Source organism: Dendronephthya gigantea, unplaced genomic scaffold, assembly GCF_004324835.1.
Source record: "Dendronephthya gigantea isolate DGI-Jeju-01 unplaced genomic scaffold, DenGig_1.0 000058F, whole genome shotgun sequence".
NCBI lineage: Eukaryota > Metazoa > Cnidaria > Anthozoa > Malacalcyonacea > Nephtheidae > Dendronephthya > Dendronephthya gigantea.
Window position 1 is genome coordinate 1,038,127 of NW_021163068.1, and position 24,809 is coordinate 1,062,935.

At 35.5% G+C, this 24,809-nt stretch overlaps 3 protein-coding genes across 4 annotated transcripts in view; all 3 read left to right on the plus strand.

Moving 5' to 3' along the window:
* Nucleotides 1–843: 843 nt before the first annotated feature.
* Nucleotides 844–5,157, plus strand: LOC114529928 (deleted in malignant brain tumors 1 protein-like). The gene is made up of 7 exons (XM_028551495.1): nucleotides 844–861; nucleotides 1,185–1,242; nucleotides 2,299–2,383; nucleotides 2,692–3,021; nucleotides 4,398–4,745; nucleotides 4,822–4,952; nucleotides 5,119–5,157. Exons 3-7 carry the CDS (start codon nucleotides 2,314–2,316, stop codon nucleotides 5,155–5,157), a joined length of 918 nt encoding a protein of 305 aa, XP_028407296.1. The 5' UTR covers nucleotides 844–861; nucleotides 1,185–1,242; nucleotides 2,299–2,313.
* Nucleotides 5,158–8,164: 3,007 nt separating this feature from the next.
* Nucleotides 8,165–17,915, plus strand: LOC114529929 (deleted in malignant brain tumors 1 protein-like). Its single transcript, XM_028551496.1, has 10 exons — nucleotides 8,165–8,168; nucleotides 8,490–8,627; nucleotides 8,988–9,311; nucleotides 10,373–10,696; nucleotides 12,143–12,469; nucleotides 12,945–13,280; nucleotides 14,523–14,852; nucleotides 15,166–15,498; nucleotides 16,541–16,879; nucleotides 17,587–17,915. The coding sequence occupies exons 1-10, from the start codon at nucleotides 8,165–8,167 to the stop codon at nucleotides 17,913–17,915; spliced, it is 2,784 nt and encodes a 927-aa protein (XP_028407297.1).
* Nucleotides 17,916–20,101: 2,186 nt separating this feature from the next.
* Nucleotides 20,102–24,809, plus strand: part of LOC114529955 (deleted in malignant brain tumors 1 protein-like) — a 48,275-nt gene continuing 43,567 nt past the window's right edge. For both annotated transcript variants that reach the window (XM_028551523.1, XM_028551524.1), the window contains exon 1: nucleotides 20,102–20,156. The gene's annotated coding sequence lies outside the window, so the exon portion shown is untranslated. The remainder of the gene's footprint in view (nucleotides 20,157–24,809) is intronic.

Consider the following 24,809-nt stretch of genomic DNA (forward strand, 5'->3'; position numbering starts at 1 on the left):
ATGGTCACAAATTCCCATGGCGGTATCTTTGTTTGGCGTAATTGGGGATCTTTATTATGTTGGCCCTGCAAGGCCAACAATATTTGTGAAGAGGATCAAGTTCCAAATCAATGTGTTTAACTTTAATTTCAATAAACTAACTTCAAACATTAATATGCTTGAACGCAGCAATAATAACTTCCCGATCCGAACAATTTCGGCAATTAGCCATTTCCCTATCGACCAGGGGTATTGGGTCTAGATCTACTCGCGAACCGCGAAGCATCTATTTGGATTGTTTGGACAAATATCGATGCTTTTGACAAATAACTAATTGACAAATATATTTGAAAAGAGATTTTACGAATCACCGAAATAGGCGTGCTTCAGTTCGGCCAGTCGGCCACTGTAACGACATTCGCGTGCGATAAGAAGAAATTCGGGCAGTGTCGCTGGGTCATTCCAATTCGTTTAATACAAAAGCACTGATGTGACTGGTCTACATTCAACCCTTTTAATACACCGACAATTTCTTTATTACTACTGAACACTTGTGTTTGGAGGAAAGAATTGCTAAACTTATAGTAAAACTTGGCTGCGAAATATTGTAAAGTACCGAAGATATAACCTATAGTGAAGTTAGCAAATTTTGTATACTTTTGTATTATGGCCGGAAGAGTGTAATTAAATAATTAAAAAAATTTGCTCGCATACAAAAGTATACAAAAATTGTCTACTTCACAAGTCTATATTTTCCTTTCTACTCGACGTTTTGCAGCAAAACTTAGCATTTATACACTAATCTCAGTATGCTTTTTTAGCTGTGGTGACATTTCCCCTTCGAATTCTTACTTGTAGATCACAAGTTGGCCTATCATGCATGTAAGTAGTCAATAACAAAGGTTATACCACGGCGAAAATAAAGGGAAATGACTTCACGACTGCTGTCTTTTTGTTGAGTATTTTTCCAAGATTTCGCCGTTGATCAGTCACTGCATGCATTTTCGACTAGCAACAACGTCGTTTTTGTTTTAAAAACGGATTTAAAACTCGAATGAGTTTTCAAGATACAGTTGTAAAACTCTCCTACTTCGCTTTCCACGACATTTTAAAACTTAAGTATTTCCAGCTATACGTCATTATAAAGAACAATTAACTAAACACGATAATTCAGAAACTTTAATATTGTGAGGCTTTCCTTGCAGCAATCTCCACACCTCGAACATTATACTGAGCGGTCATGATAGAATTGTAAAGACAGAGGTATGACATAAATAGTTATATCTTTACAGGTTAATCTTTAAATCTCAGAACCAAATATCATGATGAGGAAAATTTTCATCCCGGTACTGCTATTCTCCTGATCATGCAGTTTTAAGATATCAAACTTTTCACTACAAGCCGCCATGTCGAAATAGTCTGACGACAAGCAGGTCAGATATTTACATTAATTCACATCATTTCACATCAATGAATCACATTTTCTGTTAACTCTAAGTGCAGTTGGGCGACCAGGAACAAATATAATCGCATTCACGAACCTCCTTCGGTACGGAAAAAAGAAAGAAAGCATAAAATTCGTCGATAATACCAGGGAATATCCTATAAAATAATAAACTGAATTCAAATATAGGACTTTATGTTGCATGTTATCAATCAAGTAATTATATCTTTTTTGGATATTGGTAATCCCAGAAATTAATTATCAATTATTGGGCAAGGTCGAACAAAATATGGCAATTTGTCGGTGGTGAGCAGATCATCGCAAAGCCTCTCTTAAACTCGCACAACCGAGTTTAATAATTGTCTTATCACTTATCTCATATTATTTTATAATATTTTCCGCGTTTTTTTATTCGAGATAGCAGTACAACTAATTTCTGAACGTTCAGCAAGGCGAGTCGCCATTATTGCTTACAAAATTGAAGCGAATGCGCATGCTCAGAGTATTATTTCTAGATGAGCAACGTTTTCAACAAATGCGCATTCTCAGACTACTATTTTGCACGAAGTTGTTTGGAGGTAAATCAACCAATCAAAATTGAGAAAAAAATAAAGTGAATGATAAGAAAAGTTATGTGTGGACTATTATGTGGACTATAAATGGTAATAATTACAAAGTTGATTTCGTAGATTTCATGACTGTTTTGCCGTGCACTGGGCTGAATTTTGCGTGCAATTTCCACAAGTAGAATACGGAAAATAGGGTTGCGAAATATTATACTGAATAAACACCGCGTGGACATTTAATTTAGTCTCTCAACATTGAACATGGGTTAACCAAATAATATAATTAACTCAATATATTTTTCGTTTCAGTTACCTGTACACGAGATGACTAATTTTGCCTTCATAACTGGCGCGATTATTTTTTCAATTCAATTTGTACCAAATCAGTGCCAAGGTAAATCATTAGTGAGATTAAGATACGAGGTTTCGGCCTATGTTAATGAATTTAGAGATTTTCATTTTGATGAATGCCCATTCGAAGGTGGGAGGGAAAGAGCTGGCCAGTACACCGCCCAATTTTCACAATCACAAATCGAGTTTTATGAAAATTTCCTCATTAAATGCATACATTAAATACTTCTTACAATATTTTCACGCCATGTTTTTATAAGGAACCTCCTCTAGATCTTTTTCTTAAAACTTTGCCAAACAAAATGTATTGAGATTGGCATGCAAAACTTTTGAGGTTCATCGTCAATTTAGGTTTCCTACCTGGGTCGCTAAGGTTACAAGGGCCATCAAGTGGCAATGGTTCTGGCCGTGTCGAAGTATTACACAAAGGATACTGGGGAACAATCTGTGATGATGGATGGGATATGAAAGATGCTAAAGTAGCATGTCGTCAACTTGGTTATCAAGATGTTGCAAGAACTCTTCAGAGGAACGAGGTTCCTTCTGGTTCTGGAAATATTTGGCTAGTTGCTCTTGATTGTACTGGAGAGGAAGAAAATATTACAAGCTGTTATCACAATGGTTGGGGGATTCATTCCTGCACCCATTCTCAAGATGCCGGAGTAGAATGTTCTACAACAGGTATGAAGGTATCTGTAGATTTGGTAAATTAAACTTCCCGTAAATTTAAGACTTTGCTCAGAAAATATTAAGCGGAAGTAACATTGACAAGGTAATATTACTTAAAAAAAATTTAACAACTTGAAAACAGAATGTACAGACACCAGAACTTTCGAAAAGAACGCTTGAAAGAGGAAGGCGTAGGAATTTTTGAACTTGCCACAAATTTCTTGTAATTTTCCAATATTTTGGAAACAAAATGAGAAATGAGGATTTTTAGACGAAAATTATATGGAGATTGCTTTTGCTTATAAGCATCGTGAGGAAGTGTTTACAAGTATGCTTTATTTTCAATTAAATTCAGAACAAGGTTTTTCAAGTTTAGATCAATTCTCGGTCACTATTCTCTAGAATGATAAACATTTCCGACGCCTATTGTACTTACTTAAGTAACTGGTAATTTATTTGTATATATTTGTATAGTATAGTGTGTTTCTAAATTGTAAACGAACGGCCTCTTGAAAATCAGGTGCGTAAGAGCCCTGAAGAGCTACCGTTCTAAAATATTTTTAAATAATAATAATAAAAAATATAAATAATAATAATAATAATAATTTTAAAGTAGAACTTTATTGACGATTATGTCTGAAAAAGATCATCACTTGATTGGAGGTCATTAATAACCGGAAATTATTTCGCGAAATTTGATTGCGCATTACCCCTGATGGATAGTAATTATTCCCCAGTAAACTGAACTTCTTGACTGCTTAAAAAAGGGTTAGCTATAGAGTAGTGGCATGTTTAAAAAACGTTTTGACTTTAAACATTTGATAAAAGCCAGGAGCACAAAGCTGGTAGCACCTTTGAGAATTCTCATAACTGCTTAACCACTATAGGCCAAAACACTTGCTGAATGTCGCATATTTCAGTTAGTGAGAAAAAAAGGAAGGAACCAATGGCAATGAGGTCTACCTCTGAAATTATGAATTTACTCACGCTGCAATAATTCTATCTGAACGTGAGCTAAAGAATATTGAATCGATTTTCAAATTCCGATAGCAGAAAATCACTATAGTTGTCATTATATATATTTTTATCACAAAACTAATTGTCATTATATTTAACAATAGACTAATTGTCGTAATGCATGGGTTCACGGCAACCAGGTATAATCCACTCGTGAAAGTTAATCTTTGTGTGGTGATTACTTTCATTTATTAAAACCAGAGTAGCGATAATTCCGATAAACTAATTGTCATTATAATTTTATTAATAAACTAATTATCATTATAATTTTTACCAAAGTACAAAAACTAAATTATCATTTATTTACCCCATTATCAAGTAGATTCTTACCTACTTTAGTCCTACTGAAATTTTTTATCCTTTTTATTTAGATTTTTCCACTTCTCCAGTGAAACTGCGGTTACAAGGACCATTAAGTGCAAATGGTATTGGTCGTGTTGAAGTATTATATCATGGATATTGGGGGACAATCTGTGATTATGGATGGGATACTCAAGATGCTAGAGTTGTATGTCGTCAACTTGGTTATGATCTAGAACATGTACACAGTAGAACTCTTTATAGAGGCCTGGTTCCTCCTGGTGCGGGACTGATATGGTTAGCTCACGTAGCTTGTAATGGAAAGGAATATAACATTAGAAGTTGTTCTCATAATGGTTGGGGGGCTAATAATTATTGTTCTCATTCTTACGACGCCGGAGTTGAATGTTCTAACACAGGTAAGATAAAGATAATTTAGGTTCTTTTTTGAAAAATATACATCCTTTTTATCGACCTCTTTTATCAACTGCGCAGGTGAAAAAAATTCACCCGCGCCGTTCTTCAAACGCTGTGAAGCAAATAATAAATCTGTCACCCTTCCTTCTCTGAGCCGGTGCAAATCCCTATCCTATGGTAGATTCTGTAGGCAGAATTATTATACCCAGGTATGTCGATAGAAGTTTGTTGACATTGCATGTCGCATGTGCGACAGAGCCGGACGAGTAGAAAACTGGCAATTAGCAAGATATGTTTATGGGCGAAAAGGAAAATTTGTATTTCAATAATAATGTCAGTCAAATGAATTTTTTGAAAACAATTATCCCTTTGAAGCTTTTGGAGTCGAGTCAATCGACAGCTGTTACTGCATAAATATTGGAAAATCGACTTTGACTTTTACAATCCTTAAACGAATGTTGCATGTACTATTTTGATATCTTGAAAGTCGAAGATCTAACGGGTTAGTTTGTCTATAACTAAAGTTTTAATATTACTTCACAACATTACCCATCATTGGGAAATTGAAAAACTTCCTACGATTTCAAACAAACAATACTAACGTTTATTAACGTTAACTGATCGTGTATTATCAATAAATTTCTCATAAGATTTGTCAGCTACGCCTGTTTCCATCCGGTTACAAGGACCATTGAGTACAAATGGTACTGGACGTGTTGAAATATTCTATCATGGTCATTGGGGAACAATCTGTGATGATGGATGGGATTTGAGAGATGCAAGAGTTGTATGTCATCAGCTTGGTTATAAAGACGCTGCAAGAACGCTTCGAAGGGACACTTTTCCTTCAGGTTCAGGAGTTATATGGTTGTCTCACGTCGATTGTAATGGAAAAGAACAAAACATCACGAGTTGTACCCACAGTCCTTGGGGAGTTAAATATTGTAATCATTATCAAGACGCTGGAGTGGAATGTTCCACAACTGGTATGAAAATATCAATGAAAATAATTAATGCAGGAAATAAGTAGCTTCATTTTTTAATTATGTAAATAAAGCCATCTGATTGGCTGAGAAGTGTTTCACTGCTGACCAACCGGCCCGGCCTGCTATAAAGTGCATGCGGCCCACTGTGAAATACAACCTCCTCGCTGTGAAAAATGTGAGCAAAGTGACAAAACCAAAGCAACGTACGGCCAAAATGTGTGAAAACCTTCCTGGGAAGGGCTAAAAAATGTTAGAAATAAAAAGCATACCCAAAAACGTCTTAGTTTGGATTTTTACGTCTTTTTTCGCTTTTCAATACGTTGTTTTTTAATCAATTTGCCGTGATTTAGTTGCTATGGTGACGATATTTGCCATTTTATTGGGTCTTTCCCGACTAGAATACCCTTTTATAGAGTTGTTGACGTATTAAAACTCTAAAATGGCCTGCAAAATTTATAGTTTTTATAGTTCAATAAGTTTGTTCGTTAAATTTGTTGTATTTTTTGTGTTTGATAAAGTCAATGTTAAAAAATAAACATAGACCTCGGGCACAGTTTTTTGCATCCGGACCTCCAACCGGTAAATAACATACAGCGATATATTAAATGAATAGCAGCAATGCATCCTTTAAAAACAGAAATGAAGCTTCAACATCTTTGGCCTGTTGAACAGGGCCGGTTGTATCAAGCCCGTTTAGCTTAAACGGTGGTTAAGTTCAAAATAGAAAGCAATTCTATCGTTTTATTCAACCAGCAAACTAAATGTTTTTAACCTTAATACAAAGATACTGTTTACAACTGCATATTCAGTGCATAATATTCAAGTTGACTTTATTACTTGGAAAATTTATTATTACTATTATGAAACGTTATGAGAATTAATCATTTGTGAAGTTAATCGGTCTCACAGTCATTGAACACCACAAGTTAAGTAACTTGAGCCTAAATCGTAAAGCTGCTTGTGCTATTGGTCTTAAGCCTTTACATTAATTCTTTCAAACATTTTGCATCTTGCTTTCCATCATGTTGTTGACCTAATTAGCTCGATTATGAACACAGGCTGACGTAGATTTCTTTGAAAGATTTTGCAGATGAGGCTATAAGAATAAGATTGCAAGGACCATCAAGTGCAAATGGTACTGGTCGTGTTGAATTATTCTATCATGGTTATTGGGGGACAATCTGCGATTATGGATGGGATATGAGAGATGCCAAAGTTGTATGTCGTCAACTTGGTTATGATCTAGATCATACGTACGTTACGGCAATTCCTGGATATCGTGTTCGTTCCGGTTCTGGTCCAGTATGGCTATCTCGCGTCTCTTGTACTGGGGAAGAACAAAATTTAACAAGTTGTTTTCATAATGGTTGGGGAAACAATTATTGTTCTCATTATCAAGACGTCGGAGTACAATGTACTAGGAAAGGTATTTTTATAGATTACCATTCTCAATTGTTGTTTTATACAATGTACCATTATCTTAATAAATTGTGTTCAAAACTATGTAGAGATTCTCTTCAGTACGATGAAAAGAGCATCCCAAAATTAGTAATCAGAAAAGTTTGGTGGCGAAATATTGTAAGGTGTGAAAAATATCAGCCTGCGAAATAAATTAGCATTAGGCTCAAAGAACGTTATCACTTTTAACTTTTTAGAGCACTTTTTTGAACGTAATATTCAATTTTAATATTCATTTTTTGTAAACTTACGTTCTGATTGGTCGATCTCTACCACGTGAGTGAATGTTATACAAAAACAACGCCACGGCAGTGACGTTATAGGATTCATTGCACTATCAAAATGGCGGCAACAAACAAGAAATTGCCGAACTTAGCGAAGAGAACGAAAATGAAATTAATGTAATTATAGATGAATCCACACCGAGAAATAATAAACGTGCAACCGCTTGGGGTGTTTTAGTATTTAAAGATAAGCATGTGTTGTTTAGTTAATGATACAAAGTTTTTACGAGTTTACTCAAAATGAATATTATTAAAAGCATTAAAGCACTCTTTTTTTGTGCATTATCGGGTTTTACATGCACTCGCTCACAAACAAGGAACTCGAAGTTTAATACTGCACTCGGCTCGTTCCTTGTTCGTCAACTCGTGCATATAAAACCCGATGATGCACTCACAGAGTGCATTAATCCTTAAATATAAAATTTGCCAACTTAACACGTCGATATTTTTCCGATTTTACAATCTTTGAGATGCTCTCTCTATAGCTGTATACCTTAGAACCGACAAATTTCCCTAGTTCGGAATCAGTTAGTTTAACAGGGGAATGGTCCATTAACTATAGCAATTAATACACCGTTAATGTATCCTAGCCTAAACTAAAACTCATGGCCAGAAATACATCCCAATATTGACGCTATTGCATGCGTGACTTAGCGCTAATTCAAAAATCCGATATTGCGTCCCGTATAAGAAATGAGTAGGAGAATTATTAAAGCTTGCTTTCTATGTAACCTACAATAGAGAAGTCATGTTTGTCCACGTCCAAAACATCATCAATTTTATAGATCTTTAAACACTGAAAATTTGAAGACAAGTCGAAATCCCCAAATATGCTCCGAGAGGAATATTTTTATTATTGAAATTGTATAAGAAAGTGTACGTACACTCTCAATGTTAATGCAAACCTTACCATTTGTTTATTTGTTCAAAATACAATAGACACATGACGAATAAGAAACAACTTTTTGCATAAATGTTCCCCGACATAGTTAATAAGTTCTATTGTACTTTTATGTAGGCTCTAAACCATGTATTCTATTAACTGTGGGTGAAGCCAGCTCTAATCCTGGCCATATTGACATATTTTCCCCAATCACGCGTTTATCGAGGAAATTAGAGAATTCAAATCAAGTATGGCCTCTGAGATGGTATCGAGGCAAATTATAACCGACCTACATATTTTGGCATTTCGTAGCTATTATAGAGTTTATTATAAACTTACATAGGACATAGGGTGTCACCCTAAGCAAATTTCTACGAAAGTGGAACGTTATTCATTGCCGAATTTTCAGGCCATGTTGCTTCATCGAAATGATCGTGCCTTATTCAATTTTGCTCAAACATCTCCTATATGCAATTTCGAATACTAATTCTAACTTAAAAAAAAAATTTAAAGTTTATACTCCATTATTAGTGGGGAATAATATTTTCCATGTACATATTACTGTTGAGAGAGGATTAAACCATCTTCTAGCTGTTTCTCTGGGTGTGACAATCTCCTAATATTATCTTGCAGAAGCTGTATTGGTAAGGTTGCAAGGACCATCAAGTTCAAATGGTACTGGTCGTGTTGAAGTATTATATCGTGGACAATGGGGGACAATTTGTGATCATGGGTGGAATTTGAGAAATGCTCAGGTTGTATGTCGTCAACTTGGTTATAAAGATGCTGCCCGACCACTTCATGGTGGGCAGGCTCCTTCTGGTTCTGGACAAATATGGTTAGATGATGTTGATTGCACAGGAACAGAACGGACTATAGCAAGTTGCTCTCATGGAGGTTGGGGTCTTCATATTTGCGGCCACCGCAAAGATGTGGGAGTTGAATGTAGTCCAACAGGTACAAGTTATCGGTTAAATTTTTATTTTTTATTCGTAAAAGGTATTTCAATGGTAAAACTTTAACACCTGCTTTTATTTTTTTAATTTATTCCCGAACGGGCGCGGTGCGCCTTGCAAGGGTACTAATTCGGCTAGGGGAATAATTACACCCAGGTATTGTGACAGAACATAGCGGAATCCAAAGTTGCCCAAATTCCATGTCATGGACCATGAACGTTCAATGATCATGGTAATTACGCGCACGCGCAAAATTTGAACGCGTAGAGACTGGTAATTAGCAACTTGCTGATTGGCAAAGACGAGACGCTTGTGTTTGCGCTTCCAAAACGTCAGCAATTTAACTGTCATTTTGCAAACTATTTTTTTAAAAAAATGTTTTGGAAGCCCAATATAAAATGTGGAATCAAATAAAATGAAATAAACACTGGGAAGAGTTTAAAATATTATCAGGTAGCGGTGAAAAGGAACAACTCGTTTATAATTCAAAGGCAACTTAGGGCAACTTCTGTCACATTACAGCCGCTATCCGCCTAATTTGATTTTCAAAGGTGTCAGTTTTTTTACTCACCCTGTATAGAAGTGCAGATGTCCATATCGACACGTACGCACAGGGTAGTTTTTACTCACCGAAATAACAAAATATCAATCCACATCATCTATTTTAGACATTTATTTCTGACCTGGGACACAATTTGTGTCTCCTGGCTACGATAATCTAAGCAAGACGTCTTCAGACATACGCCTGTATTCAAAAAGCTCACTCACACTCTTACTCATCGAGTTTGACATATAAATTTCGTTAATGCTGATCAATGAGAAAGTTTTTTCTGAATAGATGGAAAGATATAAGGTAAATCACTGAAAATCAAGCCCCTTTTCGGCTGGAAATACCGCCATTGAAACGTTATGAGAAGATTAAGATCTACCACTCAATGAGTTTGAGTGTGAGTGAGCTTTTAGAATACAGGCGATATTATAAAGTGTTGGGGCATAACATGTAGGCCTAATGCGTTTGTCCCTCCTGCTTCATTTTGGCGGAACGTTCTTCAGAATTTTTAGGTTCACCTGTTTCGGTCAGATTACAAGGACCTTCAAGTGGAACAGGAACTGGTCGTGTTGAGGTATTCTATCATGGTCAATGGGGAACAATCTGTGATGATGGATGGAATATAAGAGACACTAGAGTTATTTGTCGTCAACTTGGTTATCCCGATGCGGTTAGAACTCTTCGAAGACATGAGGTTCCTGCTGGTTCTGGACAGATATGGTTTTCTTACGTCGCTTGTTCTGGGGATGAACAAAATATAACAAGTTGCTTTTATAGATGGGATTATGGTTATTGCTCACATTCTGCAGACGTTGGAGTAAAATGTTCAACAACAGGTAAATCGTTGGAATTTATTAAAGCACTAAGCTCTCGTAAAAATCCAAGTCTCTCAGATATGAAGTCAAAGTTACATAAATTATTGTCACGACTACATATTTTACAGAAAAACAGTTGGCAGAAAAGTTTTAACACTTGGGTAAATATGTAAAGTACGTACCAAGCATGCAAACTCTTCCAGTTCTGTGAAGTGAATAACGCATCAATTCAAATATCAGGAGGATCATATCATTGAATGTCACTAGCCAGATAATACATCAGACCCGGTCCGTACATCCCAGATTACCTTGTATCCGCAAAAAATTTGATGCGGTCATGCGTCAACACGTGTTCCATTGTTCTCCATATTTGTTCTCCATAATTTTGGAAACTTTTATTACTGTTTTTCTAAGCGCACGAAAAATCTCATCCCATTACTTCTCTACAAGATAACCTTAACAGTAAAAAAGCTAGCTTGCCACAAAGTAAATTAGAGATAGTTTTGTGGGATCGCTCGTTTCAATTTAAAATTTGCCAAACTATTACTAAAAATACATTCATGCAGCAACCCCTCGCCTCGGTTAAACAAATAATTTGTTAAGTATGGGTATTGTAATATGATAGAAACTTAATACGGATTGGGGCTGTGGTTAAGGGGTGGAGGGTACGTGGTATCACAGTTAACAGAATATACATGGTTTGGAGACCACATGAAGCTACAATACAACTCTTTAACTATGTTGAGGTAGATTTATGAAAAAATCGTTCCTGTCTCATCACATGTCTATTGTATTTTGCACAGATAAACCAATAGCAATCTTATAATTAACATATTTTTCAAGTCAAGGTTGATGAGTTTAGCGTGACGAATGCCATTGTAAATTTGGCTAAAATACAATAGACACGTGACGAGAGAGGAACCATTTTTTGCATAAACCCGGGCCAGTTGTACGAAAGGCGGATACCCCTATCCACAGGATACTGTTTTTTCAATCGCTCTAAAACTTCTCTTTTTTGGCATAACCTAAATTAACTGTGGTGGTATGTGAGAAAATAAATATTGAAATATTTTTCTGGAAGAGGAAGCACTGTAGTCATAGAAACTCGCAACGGCCGTGTATTTTTAAAATATCCAATTTTACTCATATTTTTGTGAAAGAAATGGCAAAGATATGACAAGATTCTAGCATTTTTCTGGAAGTTAAGTTACTCATCTGTAGTCAGTGTTATGGTAAATTATTCTCTTTATTAATTACCATGAAATATAACATCAGACGTCTCATCAAAATTTATAAATGAAATTATCTATCACATAACACAATTATGCAGATTTATCCCCGTGCGGAGCGCGATTACGCTGGGAGATTAACTACACCCGGCGGGTATTGTGATAGAACATAGCAGAATGATTATATCCCATCATATCACATATTCAATTGATATTGGCCACGTTTACTATTTTACAGCTATAACTGCGTCAGTTAGGTTACAAGGACCATTAAGTGACGACGGTATTGGTCGTATTGAAATATTCTTCAACGGAACCTGGGGAACTATCTGTGAATATGGATGGGATTTAAGAGATGCCAGGGTTGTTTGTCGTCAACTTGGTTTTCAAAATGTTGCTCGGGTCCTTTACAAGAATCAGGTTCCTTCTGGTTCTGGACAGATATCCTTAAAAAATGTCGAATGTATTGGCTCAGAGCGTAATATTGCAAGTTGTTTCTATGACGGTTGGGGTGTTACTTCTTGCTCACATTCAAGAGTTGCAGGAGTTGAATGTAGTACAACAGGTAAAAGATCGAAAAAATCAAAATAAACAATTATCACATTATTTAAAATTAATTAGATCAATTGAAAGTGTTAGCTACCTGAAGCCAACAGTTTTTGATCGTATATAATAATCCTAGTGGCGATACTATTCGAGTTCGCGATCAAATAGGTGCAAAAACATTAATACGATTGATTCTGCGAGTGTTTGAATTTAGTGAAAGCAGCCGTGCAATGGTAAAAGCTATTTGCACAACTAGACCGTGCAATAGAAACTTAAGAAAGGCGTAACATTTTCATTAGCATAAATTACCACCATATACTTTGGATACATAATAATAAAATGTTATGTATTTATAACTATACTATCATTAACTAACCTTATTTATATATGTTCACAGTATTTCGAGGCTTTGCAGCTACACCATGCATTGTGGTTTTTCTTGTGATTTTAAACTTTCTCTTAAATCGCTCAACATAAATTATATGTCCTTATAGATTTTTCAACTACGCCTGTGTCGCTAAGGTTGCGTGGGCCATCAAGTGAAAAAGGTACAGGTCGTGTTGAAGTGTTCTATCATGGATATTGGGGTACAATCTGTGATAGTTCATGGGATTTCAAAAATACTAAGGTTGTGTGTCATCAACTTGGCTATCTGGATGCTGTTAAAACTCTTGAAAGAGACGAAGTCCCCAAAGGTTCTGGACAAGTGTGGTCATCAGATGTATATTGTACTGGGAAAGAGCACAATATAACAAGTTGTCCTCACAGTGCTTGGGGAGTTTATTCTTGCACACATGATCATGACGTTGGAGTTCAATGTTCTACGACAAGTAAGTATTTAGAATACATTTTGAGGTATCTTCCAGGTCTCTCTAACAAGACCAACGTTGTATAAGGTCAAAATAATTCCTATTTATATATAGTAAAAGCTATTAGAATTTCGTGTAATAGGATAATTTACATTGATTAGCGATTCAATTGTTCAAAATAGCCATTGTTTTTAAGAAAGCGATGTTACATAAATCAATTGAGAATAGTGGGTCTCCTAAATCTGCGTCCCCTAAATCTGAATCGACGCTAAAATGGTTGTTTTTAAAAAGTAGTTCGTGACAAATGCAAAAAATAACAAAACCATCGCACAAGAATCGAAGTTAAATTGCAGTGTAATGGGGTAAATTTCGAAATACTGAGTCGTATAAATCTTAAAAATGTATGAAATCCTGGCGGCCCAGATTCGCGCGTTGATCGTTGATAGTTTTGTCTGCATGTTTATAGTTACATCTGTACACCAGGCAACTCCCGTGATCAAAATTTGAAAAAAATTCGGCGAAGGGCGCAAGATGTTAAAAATCAAACAATATCTAATCTTATAAACAAATGACAATATAACAGTGACGCATTCATAACAACCGAATTGAGCTCTCTCGTGAGACATTTCCACGAAATCTAAGAATAATTTCGCAAAATAAAGTTAAAAAGCGCTCTAAAACAGCATTTTTGTTAAAATAACTCATGCCTTCTTCTGTCACTTTGACAAAGACAACTCGATGCATGCCATTTTGAGAAATCTTCCCAGGTGATTATTGCGAAAAAAGCTGAGTTTTGCTCGACCAACCAGAGGCCAGAATTTTCAATAGTCACCTCTGTAATTACAGTAAACAAATTTGACATTTATTCTGCGAATTCGAATCTGGTGTGTGCTCAGATTATAATTATATACAAGCGCTGGATAGAACAATTTTCAAATTTCTTGGTAATTTAATTGATAACTGTATGAATACACTTTTTAAACCATTTACATACATCATCGGCAATACTTCATAGAAAAATAAAGTACTCTATGCGAAGATATTACATGACACTTTCTTAAATAATATTCTTGTAATTTTGAATGGAAATAAAACAATATATGTAAGTATATTACCTTGTAGGGTAAAACTGGAAATTTCATTTTCAAATGTTGTTAAAAAAAGAAGGAACCCTGTGTATATGGTAAACCGATTTTAACTAGCGTTTCTATACTTTCCTTCTCTATTATCGTCTACAAACGGTTTTCTACACTTCTTTTTCAGCCATAACGGCGCCAATTCGTTTACAAAAACAATCAAGTAAAGAAGGTACTGGTCGTGTTGAAGTGTTTTACAATGGACAATGGGGGACAATTTGTGATACAGAATGGGATTTGAGAGATGCTAGGGTTGTATGTCGTCAACTTGGATATCCTGATGCTGTTCGAACTCTTAAAACGAACAAGGTTCCTCCCGGCTCAGGAAAAATATGGTTATCCGATGTTTTTTGCACCGGGAAAGAAAAAAATATTGCAAGTTGTATTCATAATGGTTGGGGCGGAGCTCCTAATTGCTATCACTCTAGTGACGCTGGAGTTAAATGTTCCAGGACAGGTAATTAATTATTTAAAATCAATGTCGGAGAGTATATGAAATGAATTCGTCTGTCACCATGATATAGAAGTTGATAATTTCAACAGAACTTATTACGTCAATTTTGCAAGTCGTTTCGCAGTAGCTTCATGCGCTTTTATCGCTGTCCATATCACAAAAAACAAAATTTCATCTTCAGACCTCAGCTTGTCTCCAGAAGCAGTTCAAAAAGGTGTGGCTAGAGATGCTTGATTTGTCTTACCATGAAAACTGTAAAAGCAAAATATGCATTTATATATTCGCTTATATACAGATCCTTCACACATTTTTACAGTAATAACTGCGTCACTCAGGCTACAAGGGCCACTAAGTGAAGATGGTACTGGTCGGGTTGAGGTATACTACAAGGGACAATGGGGAACAATCTGTGACAATCGATGGGATTTGCGAGATGCCAGGGTTGTATGTCGTCAACTTGGTTACCACAACGTTGTGAGGACTCTTCCGAGGAACGAGTTTATCCCTGGTTCTGGACCGATATGGTTAAACAACATTGTTTGTACGGGAGAAGAAGAAAATATTAAAAGTTGTTTACATGATGGTTGGGGTGTCAGTTATAGTCCATGTTCTCATGATCGAGACGCCGGAGTAGAATGTTCTCCAACAGGTGATTATTTAAACAGGGCTTTATATAACCAGCCCAAAAATTAATGGTGTGATAATCATGTGTTCAGATCCTTCTATTGATTATTTTAATTGCATACATATGCGATTTCAAAAGAAATCCATCGGACAGAAGTGAAACATGAGTATATACATAAATATAAGTAGCCCAGAAATGTTTTCGTTCTCGTGGCGTTCGCTTTCCGGTTGACGCGAGGCTACTCTGTCTAATACTACGAAAAAGTTGGGAAGTTATAACGTTTGTTAAAGCCTGCATGAATATCTCCCAAGTTACAAATAAATGCAACCTGAAATTTACAACTTAAACGCCAGTAATTTGTTTACATTGTCTCTAAGTTTTCACTTCAAGCGCGTGTATTAAAAGTTTGCTAAAAAGGCTTTCTCAAAATAATTTTAGGCATGGTAGCCTTTCCGTGACCTGTTTTTTAAATGATCGTGCTTTACACGTTGTCGTGTCCCTGCGGACGGGAACGAAGTGTCAACCAGACGGGCAAACCAAATATGCTCTACTTTGTGCGGTGTAAAATTTATTTGATAACCAGTCGGTGAAAACTATAAAAGGCGATTGTAAGATAGCTATAATATTTACATATGAGATGGGATATAAACAAGACAAACGTATAACAAACATACATAAACCACGGTAGCTTACATCTTTGCTAGGACTAGACGAATAAGTTCTCCAACTCCGCATACAATATTCCCCGTTCTCCCCGATAAAGTTTGCTTTGAAGGACAGTGACTAACGTTCGGTAGCGTTAAAAACAAGAGTAAAGTCAATGCATTTTAGGGCGTTTTATAGCATCGCCCCCGCGTCCATAAAGTAATTAACATGCTAATTACCTAGTCGTGACACACGTATGCAATAAAAATTTAAAGAGTGTTGGAAAACAGTCCAAGTCTGAAGCTTAATATATATGATATTTATGAAATGTTTCGCATGAGCGTAAAGTGTTTGCTTCATGTTTCTTTGAGTGTAAAAACGTGTGATTAAAAATGATATTTTTGCCTGTCTAACATTTCAGAGAGACCAAATGTAACAGTCAATTGCTCCAGTTTCATCGCAGTAAATCTTGGTGATGATATAACATGCTTGTGTGAAGGAAAAGGTGGAAAACCTCCAGCCAATGTGACATGGTATAAAGATGGCGTCCAGTTTGGTAAAACAGAACAGGAGCAAAACATGTTGACTCTCAGTAATGTCAATAAAACAGATAATGGAACATACAAATGTGTTGGAAAAAGCTACACTCTCACGGATGAAAAATCAATTGAGGTCGATTTTTATTACGGTAAATATAATTTAGCCTTAGGTAAAACGTATGAGAAAGAAACAATAAATAATCTTGGTAAAAGTACAAGGGGTAGGAAAGACTATCAATAATTCAAGCCACATATCGGTAAATTCATCTTCGTACCCCGGACAATTTCACTGTACAATGAAGTGACGTTATTATTATCACGCGGCTTATCTCGAAAGCGGCTTCTTGAGAAAACACTCGGCGTGTCGACGATGAAGATTAGGAAATAGGTAATTTTAAAGTACGTGCAGAAGAAAAGGCCATCTTGGCATTAGGTGTTTCGAAGCGATGGATTTTTTTGCAGAACTCTCTTTGAATTAGCCAACTTTTGCGAAAAAGCACATACATGTACTCTACATCAGATTTATTAAGCCAAAGGGAAATACATTTTTTTCGCCTGGATCTATTTCGACCAATAGTTGTGTAAAATAATTCATATGATTGCAAATTAACAGGCAACTCGCAAAATATCCAAATTCGAGAGTTGTTATATAGTCTATAGCGAAAATCTCCTGAGAGGATTCCAAAACGTTGGAAATTTAAACAAGTATTTAATATTTATATAGCTTTATATAAACTTAGCTTCTGAGAGAATCGTGAGTAGGTTTGCTTTCACTTTTACGAGCGTCTCGATGCTTTCCGGCACGATGTCATCGCATGAAAACATCGGTGGCTTAAGACAAAAAATGTTTGGCTGTCGTTTTGAAAACATAAACTAATAGACTTGTATTTCAAATATAATATAGCAAATAATCAACTTTAATTTTCAGAAAGATCACCCTCCAAAGATTCGAAGGGTGGAACTGAATGGTATATTCCTTTTATCATCGTCGTGGCTGTAATTATTATTTTACTTTGTGTTGCATATGCTGTTGTGTATTATCGTCGACGATGGCTAGGAAACAGAAATGCTGGATCGAGTACCGGTGCTCAAGATACAAATGCAGATCAAGTTAAAGTTTACGAAGAAGTTGATCTTAAAAATTTAGCGAAACACCGCTACCAGTCACCAGGAGATGCCGTAAAGGATGATTACTCAAGCTATGCAGAATTAGATAAATCGAGAGACACAGGAAACACTTATCAAAGCTTAAAATAACTAGTTGCGATATTACGATAATGACATGCGTCAATGCATGTTATCACATAATTTTCAGCAAATATTAAAAAAAAATACATTTAGCTACTAAAAAAGTAGGGGGTGCATAATAACATTACGTAATGATTTAAACGGAATTTGTCTGCTGTCAACAAATTTAGACACAACTATTATGTCATTTTAAGTCTAAGAAAAAAAAATTCATTTTGATGTACTATAACTATTTGATGGGAACCCAGTAATACAAAAAAATACCAGCCCCATTTCTGGGCGCTTTAAATAAAATAAATATGGGAACACTACAGGCTTTTACATAGGTCAGTGGTTAAGCTGAGCGAGCGCGCAAGGAATATTAGGGAGGACTCGAAGAAGGAAGCGACTGGCAGAAAATGCAGAAAACATGGCGGCTAACGATTTATGATTTCACTTCACTGTTTATTATTCAAAAGTGCAAAAGAGGTGCTTGTTAAATTATTGATTCCACCCGAATTTTAAATTTGCACGGCCCTTTGAAAAACAAACTTCTGAAAGGTAACGAGGTTAAATTAGTTTAAATATAGTAATAATAATAAAAAGAGCGATATACACTGAAATATATGCATGGGGAAAATCTTAAGCACGAATAAGGAGTGTTTAGGTATCGCACTGTCATCATTTCCGAATAAAGAATTTTCAAACAGGGCAAAAGGCGAATCCATTCGGATTTGCAAAATTCTACATGAAGAAGAAACAAGAAAATGTATTGATGAGATATTTGATTATCTTAGAACAAAGGTATGCACATCTAAATACATTTATTTTAACTCTTATGAAGTTCTAAAATATATCATTTAAGGAGAAAAGTAGCCATATTTCTTTACATTTTTAACACGCATGCATGTATATATCTCAGCTAGACAAAATTGCAAAGTAGATCAATTTTACCACACAATATCGCTGTAGATCCTAAGCATACATAGAGATTACTTCATGGTTAGCGAGTGGGTACGATTTTTATGTGCGAGTTGTGAAGAATCGCAAAACGAACGAGTGAGCGTAGCGAGCGAGTGAGTTTGAGATCCTTCGCAACGAGTTCATAATAAAAATCGTACAATCGAGCCAACTATGATGCAATTTGTTTATTAAATGTATATAGAAATCAATTTGACAACGACACAAAAACGTTAATATACAAAAACACAGCGAGCAACAAAAATGCATCACAACATATTTCCCTTACGAAAAAATCCTATAGGAAATTCCTATAGGATATTGTATAGGATTTTCGGACTTTTCCAATAGGAATTGTAATACGAATTTCGATAGGATTTCCTAAAGGAATTCCTATAGAATCTTAAAGGAATTCCTATAGAATCTAAAAGGAATTCCTATAGAATCTAAAAGGAATTACTATAGAATCCTAAAGGAATTCCTTTAGAATCCTAAAGGAATTCCAAGAGAATCCTCAAGGAATTCCTATAGAATCCGAAAGGAATTCCTTTTGAATCCTAAACGAATTCCTATTTAATGCTGAGGGAATTTCTACGGAATCCTAAAGGAAATCCCATTGAACCCTAAACGAATTCCTATTGAATCCTTTCTTTGTAATTTTGTTCAATAGAAGTTAGATCGATATTCTTTCCGAAAGATTTGAGAATGTGAAAATATCTTGAATATGAGAAAAATATTTTGAATCTCACTCCTATATTTCGACGCCATCTTGAAAGAAAATGTAAACAAATTGCCGCAAAATGACATACGACAATTTTTTACGTGTGAAGAATATCGTACGTCCAATTAAAAGCAATGTATATGGCATTTTTTCACACATGATAAACATCAAACGTGCAATCAAAAATTGCATGAAATTAATTTACACAGTGAATTACGATTTTTATTCCATCATTCTGCTGTTCATAAATCTCTATATACACATATAATAAAAACGCTTTCCTTGCAGTTAAGATGAATAGCTTTCTTGCTGTTTATAATGGCATATGTATGTTATTTTGTCGCAACAAAATGTAAAGGAATGCATAGCGACCCTAGCGGAACAAGGGGTATGTATTATCATGACAACAGCAGACATGAAAATTATCCATTCGTCTTGATAAGCCTTTTCAAATTCTAAGATATATATCAAAATCGGTACTTCATTCTGCGTATCATATGATGATCTAGATCTCTAAATATTTTGAGGAATTTGTCCATTGGATATCGTTTGAGCAATAGCTGAAAACTGAAAAGTGCCGAAGAATAAAAGTACGTAAAATATCATTGACCTACTTTTTAAAAAAAATACGATTACAATTTGGTGAAAAGATTTTAGGAAGTGATTAGTACTTATAGCGGGAGACCATTAGGATTTGGCCTCATAATTCATAAATCAAATTCACTTAATTCGTTTGTCAAGTTTATCCAATTTAAATTAGTTATATTTTACTAAACTGTAATGAGATTTGACGTTAAATTTAACGTTTCAACGTTTCATATGTTACATATTTTTCATTCCGAGACTTGTAGCTATATAATTATTTCTGTGCGACTGTTGTCTTTATTTTCAATATTCCATCCAAGATTTCGCCGTTGATCTACCTTTACCTCTTCGCTTTCCACAACATTTCAAAACCCAGGAATTCCTTGCTATACATCATTATAAAACATACCTAAACACGGTAATTCAGAATCTCATTCTAACTTGTGAGGGTCTCTTTGCAACAATCTCCGCACTTCGCACATTGTGCCGATCAGAAATTACACAGCTAAATTTCACTAAAATTTGATTTGCTTTCATATATTTGCTTTCACATATAAGAGTGTCAAAAAATTGACTCATATTATGACGCTTTCTGTTTATGTAAAGTAGAGGAAAATTAATGAGGTGTGCCATGCCACTTGTGATCAGTATGAAAAGAGAAAAATAATCACTTGCCTAGAATAATCCAAAACATTTTTATGTCGTTAGCATGCATCGTTGTCAAAAAGGTTGATGTCCATGCCAAATAGCTACATACAAATATATATAAAAGTATCAATCACGTGAACATTAAACATGACTTATTTTGTTCAACTTTTCTCTTGTTTCTTTATTAATACCAATATTGTTCGCCTGACATTTAACGGAAAACAGAGTATCTCACTGCCAAGAAAAAACCTGTTGTCTTTCTGTAACAGGAGAGTTTAATAGGTGAAATTTGGTGAACAGGCAGGAATTTAAACAAATATCATCGCATGTATATACGAACCCCCGTTGTTTCAGAGAAAAAGAAAAAGCATTGAATTGGTCATTAATACCAGGGGGTATCCTATAAATTATAATTAAATTTGAAATTTGAATAAAGGACTTTATGTTAAAAGTTATTTATCGTTATCGGCAAGCCTAGCAAAGCCAAAAACAAGTTATGCTATCTATTTTAGATATCGCTAAACCTCACATTAAGACATACCCAATTCTGCTACAAATTAAGCAATATCTTTCCTCTTGTCACAAAACTGGTATTTTTGCACACATACGCGAGCAACGTGTCAAAGGAAATCAACTCGACTGTGTGCGGCCGGAGATTAATACTGGCTTTTTAAGAATCTGTGATTATCCTCAGGGGCGGATCTAGGAATTTTCATACCCTAGTCAAAAATTTTCGGTCCGACTACCGCAGGTACATTTCTCCAATTCTCCCTATTATTTTTTCGGAACGATTCGTGGGGGGAGGAAGGGGGTGCGCATTTTATTTTTAAATGAAAATTAATATTACATATTACAGATCATATTACACCACACTATACGACAAACTATGCTTTTATAAGCTTAAACTTCGACTTTCATGTTTCAGCAAAGAAATTTGTAAATCTGTGTGCTAAACTGGTTTGTTAGATAAAAATGCTGACAGGAAAGCTTCGGTTGATGTAAATATTAAATGATATGAAATCATAATGAGCTCTAAATGACCTTTTGGTGTGACCGGGAACCGCTAATATATGCAAATACAATAACAAACCTGGCTCATACATTTATAGTGCCACAAAACATATTGAGTTCATTATTATTGTAATATATTGCTTATATGAAAATCAACAGAATTATTTACTCTAATACCGTACACTTCTTACCAAGAAGGGAAATTTCTCGGCAGCATATTGTTTGTGTCGTAAATAGCGGCAAGAAGCTCTTCGACTGATTTGCCGTGAATTTATAGTGCATTTGCATTTGCGTGAATTTCCTTCGAAAGATCTGCCTTTTGCAAATCGAATCGCAGACCTGATTGTCTTGTACTCGTAGACTGGCATTATCAATTCGCATGAGCGATCGATATTCGATAAAGAATGTTTTGCAAATTTGAAACTTTGCGAACTAAAATGTTATTATTATTCCTGTTGACTGAAGTTGACGAGATTACCCCACGCAGCGAACTAGTCAAACGCATCAAGCCAATCAGAACCCAGAAGTTTTCTATAGACAGCCAATCAGAACGCAAGAATATTACGCAATTTAGTCAACCCCCCGCAAACTTTAGTCAAAATGTGAATTCACCAATCAAATGGCTTGAATCTGCCTCAGATTAGTCAAAATTCACGCAGTCATCCGCTTTTTTGACTAATCTGCACGCTGGCTCAAGCGATGCATGAGATATATAACTGGACTTACTGGAGAGCATTTGAGAATTAATATGCGGACTTCTAACGCTGTATGGGATATTTAAACTGGAATACTTGGAAGTTTTTTTAATTATTATATTTGTGCAATTTTACCCAAGTCGCGTGACTAGTTTGACTACCCCTAGATCCGCCCCTGATTATCCTCGCTGTTAACTGTAGAATATCCCGTTAAGAAATTTTCATGCCTGGTTTACATGCACTAGCCGGAATTTTGCGTACAAAATATTTCGAATTAGAACTATTTCATTTACATAATTATTTGGTAAGTGAAACCGTTTACTAATAAATCACGACGAACGTGATATTTTATCGTACTCGAGGATCTTTACTATTTTCCGGACGTTCTGTTTACATAAGGTTATCTTAGCAAGTATTTATATACATGAATACGGAGAAGGTGTCTTTTGAAAGCTTAAAGTATGATCTTTCATCTGATGTATTTGTTTTTGCAATCCATAACTATCCCTCTCCGGATTGAGCATAATCGCAAAATTACATGCAACCGCATCGCTAAAAATTGCGAAGAACAGCCACACATTAGGCTGAAAATCAACTAAAATACGTCGTATGAGTGATTCTTACCAGGATTACACATATCATGTGATATCAAAACATACAGCTAATGCATACAGCCCGAAAGACGCCCGAAGGAGATTTCCGCACGGCCGAGTGTTTCCGCAAATGCCCACATAAGGCAAAATATGTACTTGTAGCATATGATATTTAGTACACAAATAGAGCAGAATTTGATAAACAAAATGGTGGACGAACCGTCACTTTTGACTGAAAAGAAACGAAAATACAACACTACAAAGATAAGGCATTGCTTCATACTTTCCACAATGCATCTTTGAGATTGAGTGAGACATTTGTTTGTTGAAATATTGCGATAACTCGCCTAAAACGCGATGAAAATTTACAAAATCAACACAAGAGAAAGATTAAGATATTTTATATTCAGATTTCAGTTGTAGAATTTTCATGTCCCAAGTATTCGTTATGCCCAAGTTTTTTAAATTTTGAATTTACCTGTCCTCGGGGACGGATATTCCAGGGTGGGTGCTATAATGAGTTGAGTAAATGTGTCCACAAGTAGTTGCACCACAGAATACGTATTATCAGTATCAGAAGTGTAACAAGAAGAAATTGTTTTATTTTAGTGGGGAAAGACTTAAAAGTAGACGAATGCGTGCAGATGTTGCCAATGTTTTGTATAATGTTTTGTTTTTATTGTATTGTTGACTAAAATCATAGCCGAATGCATGGAATTTGCACGCATGGGCATTGGGTAATTTACGATACAAAATACAAAATACGATACAATTCAGGGGCCGGTTGTATAAAAACGTCGTTAACTTTAACTGTGATTAGCGCTAATCACTGTAGTTAAATCCTTAACTATAATTTGTTAACTACACGACTTAACTGCGTTGCACAAAACGTAGTTAGTCGGATGATTAACTAATCACGTAGTTAACTTGCGTGGAGCTTGCGTTCATTAGAATTTTCATGTCCCAAGTATTCGTTTTGCTCAAGTTTTTAAATTTTAAATTTACCTGTCCTCTAGGACAGATATTCCAGGGTGGGTATTATAATGAATTTTGAGTAAATGTGGGTTATTTAAATGGGTAATTTATTTTTAAAATACGATACAATTCTGCTAAAAGAACCCAGGAAGAGATTTATTGTAGTGATTATATAATGCATGAGGGACTATACCCACAAGTCAAATTCATTTATTTCGTTAGTAAGTTTATGGGATTTAAATTAGTTATATTTTACTATACCGGAACAGAATACTTTACTTTACGGCGAGATAAGTTGCTTCTTGACCGACAGCTTCAGCCCTGCTCTTCGCAAGCATGCAGCTAAACACCTTACGTAAGTTGTCAAGTTTCTCGGCAAATGTCCTCCGTTGAACGATTATATCGTCTAAGTAGACGAAACAAACACTCCACGGTGACCCAGCTAATAGATAGTCCATCAATCTCTCGAAATTCGCTGATGCATTGCAAAGTCCAAATGGCATTACAAGTAACTTCCACAGTCCTTCTGCATTGGTGAAAGCGGTTTTCTCCTTGTTTCCAAGTTTCATCATGACACGCCTTTACTCGCTTATTAGATCTAGCGTCGAGAACCATTTTAACGCGTCTAACGTGTCATCAATCCTGGGAAAAGGAAAAGAATCCTTTCTTGTTACATAAGATTTTCTATTGTCCACGCAAATTCGCTTAGTACCATCCTTTTTCTTCACAAAGACTA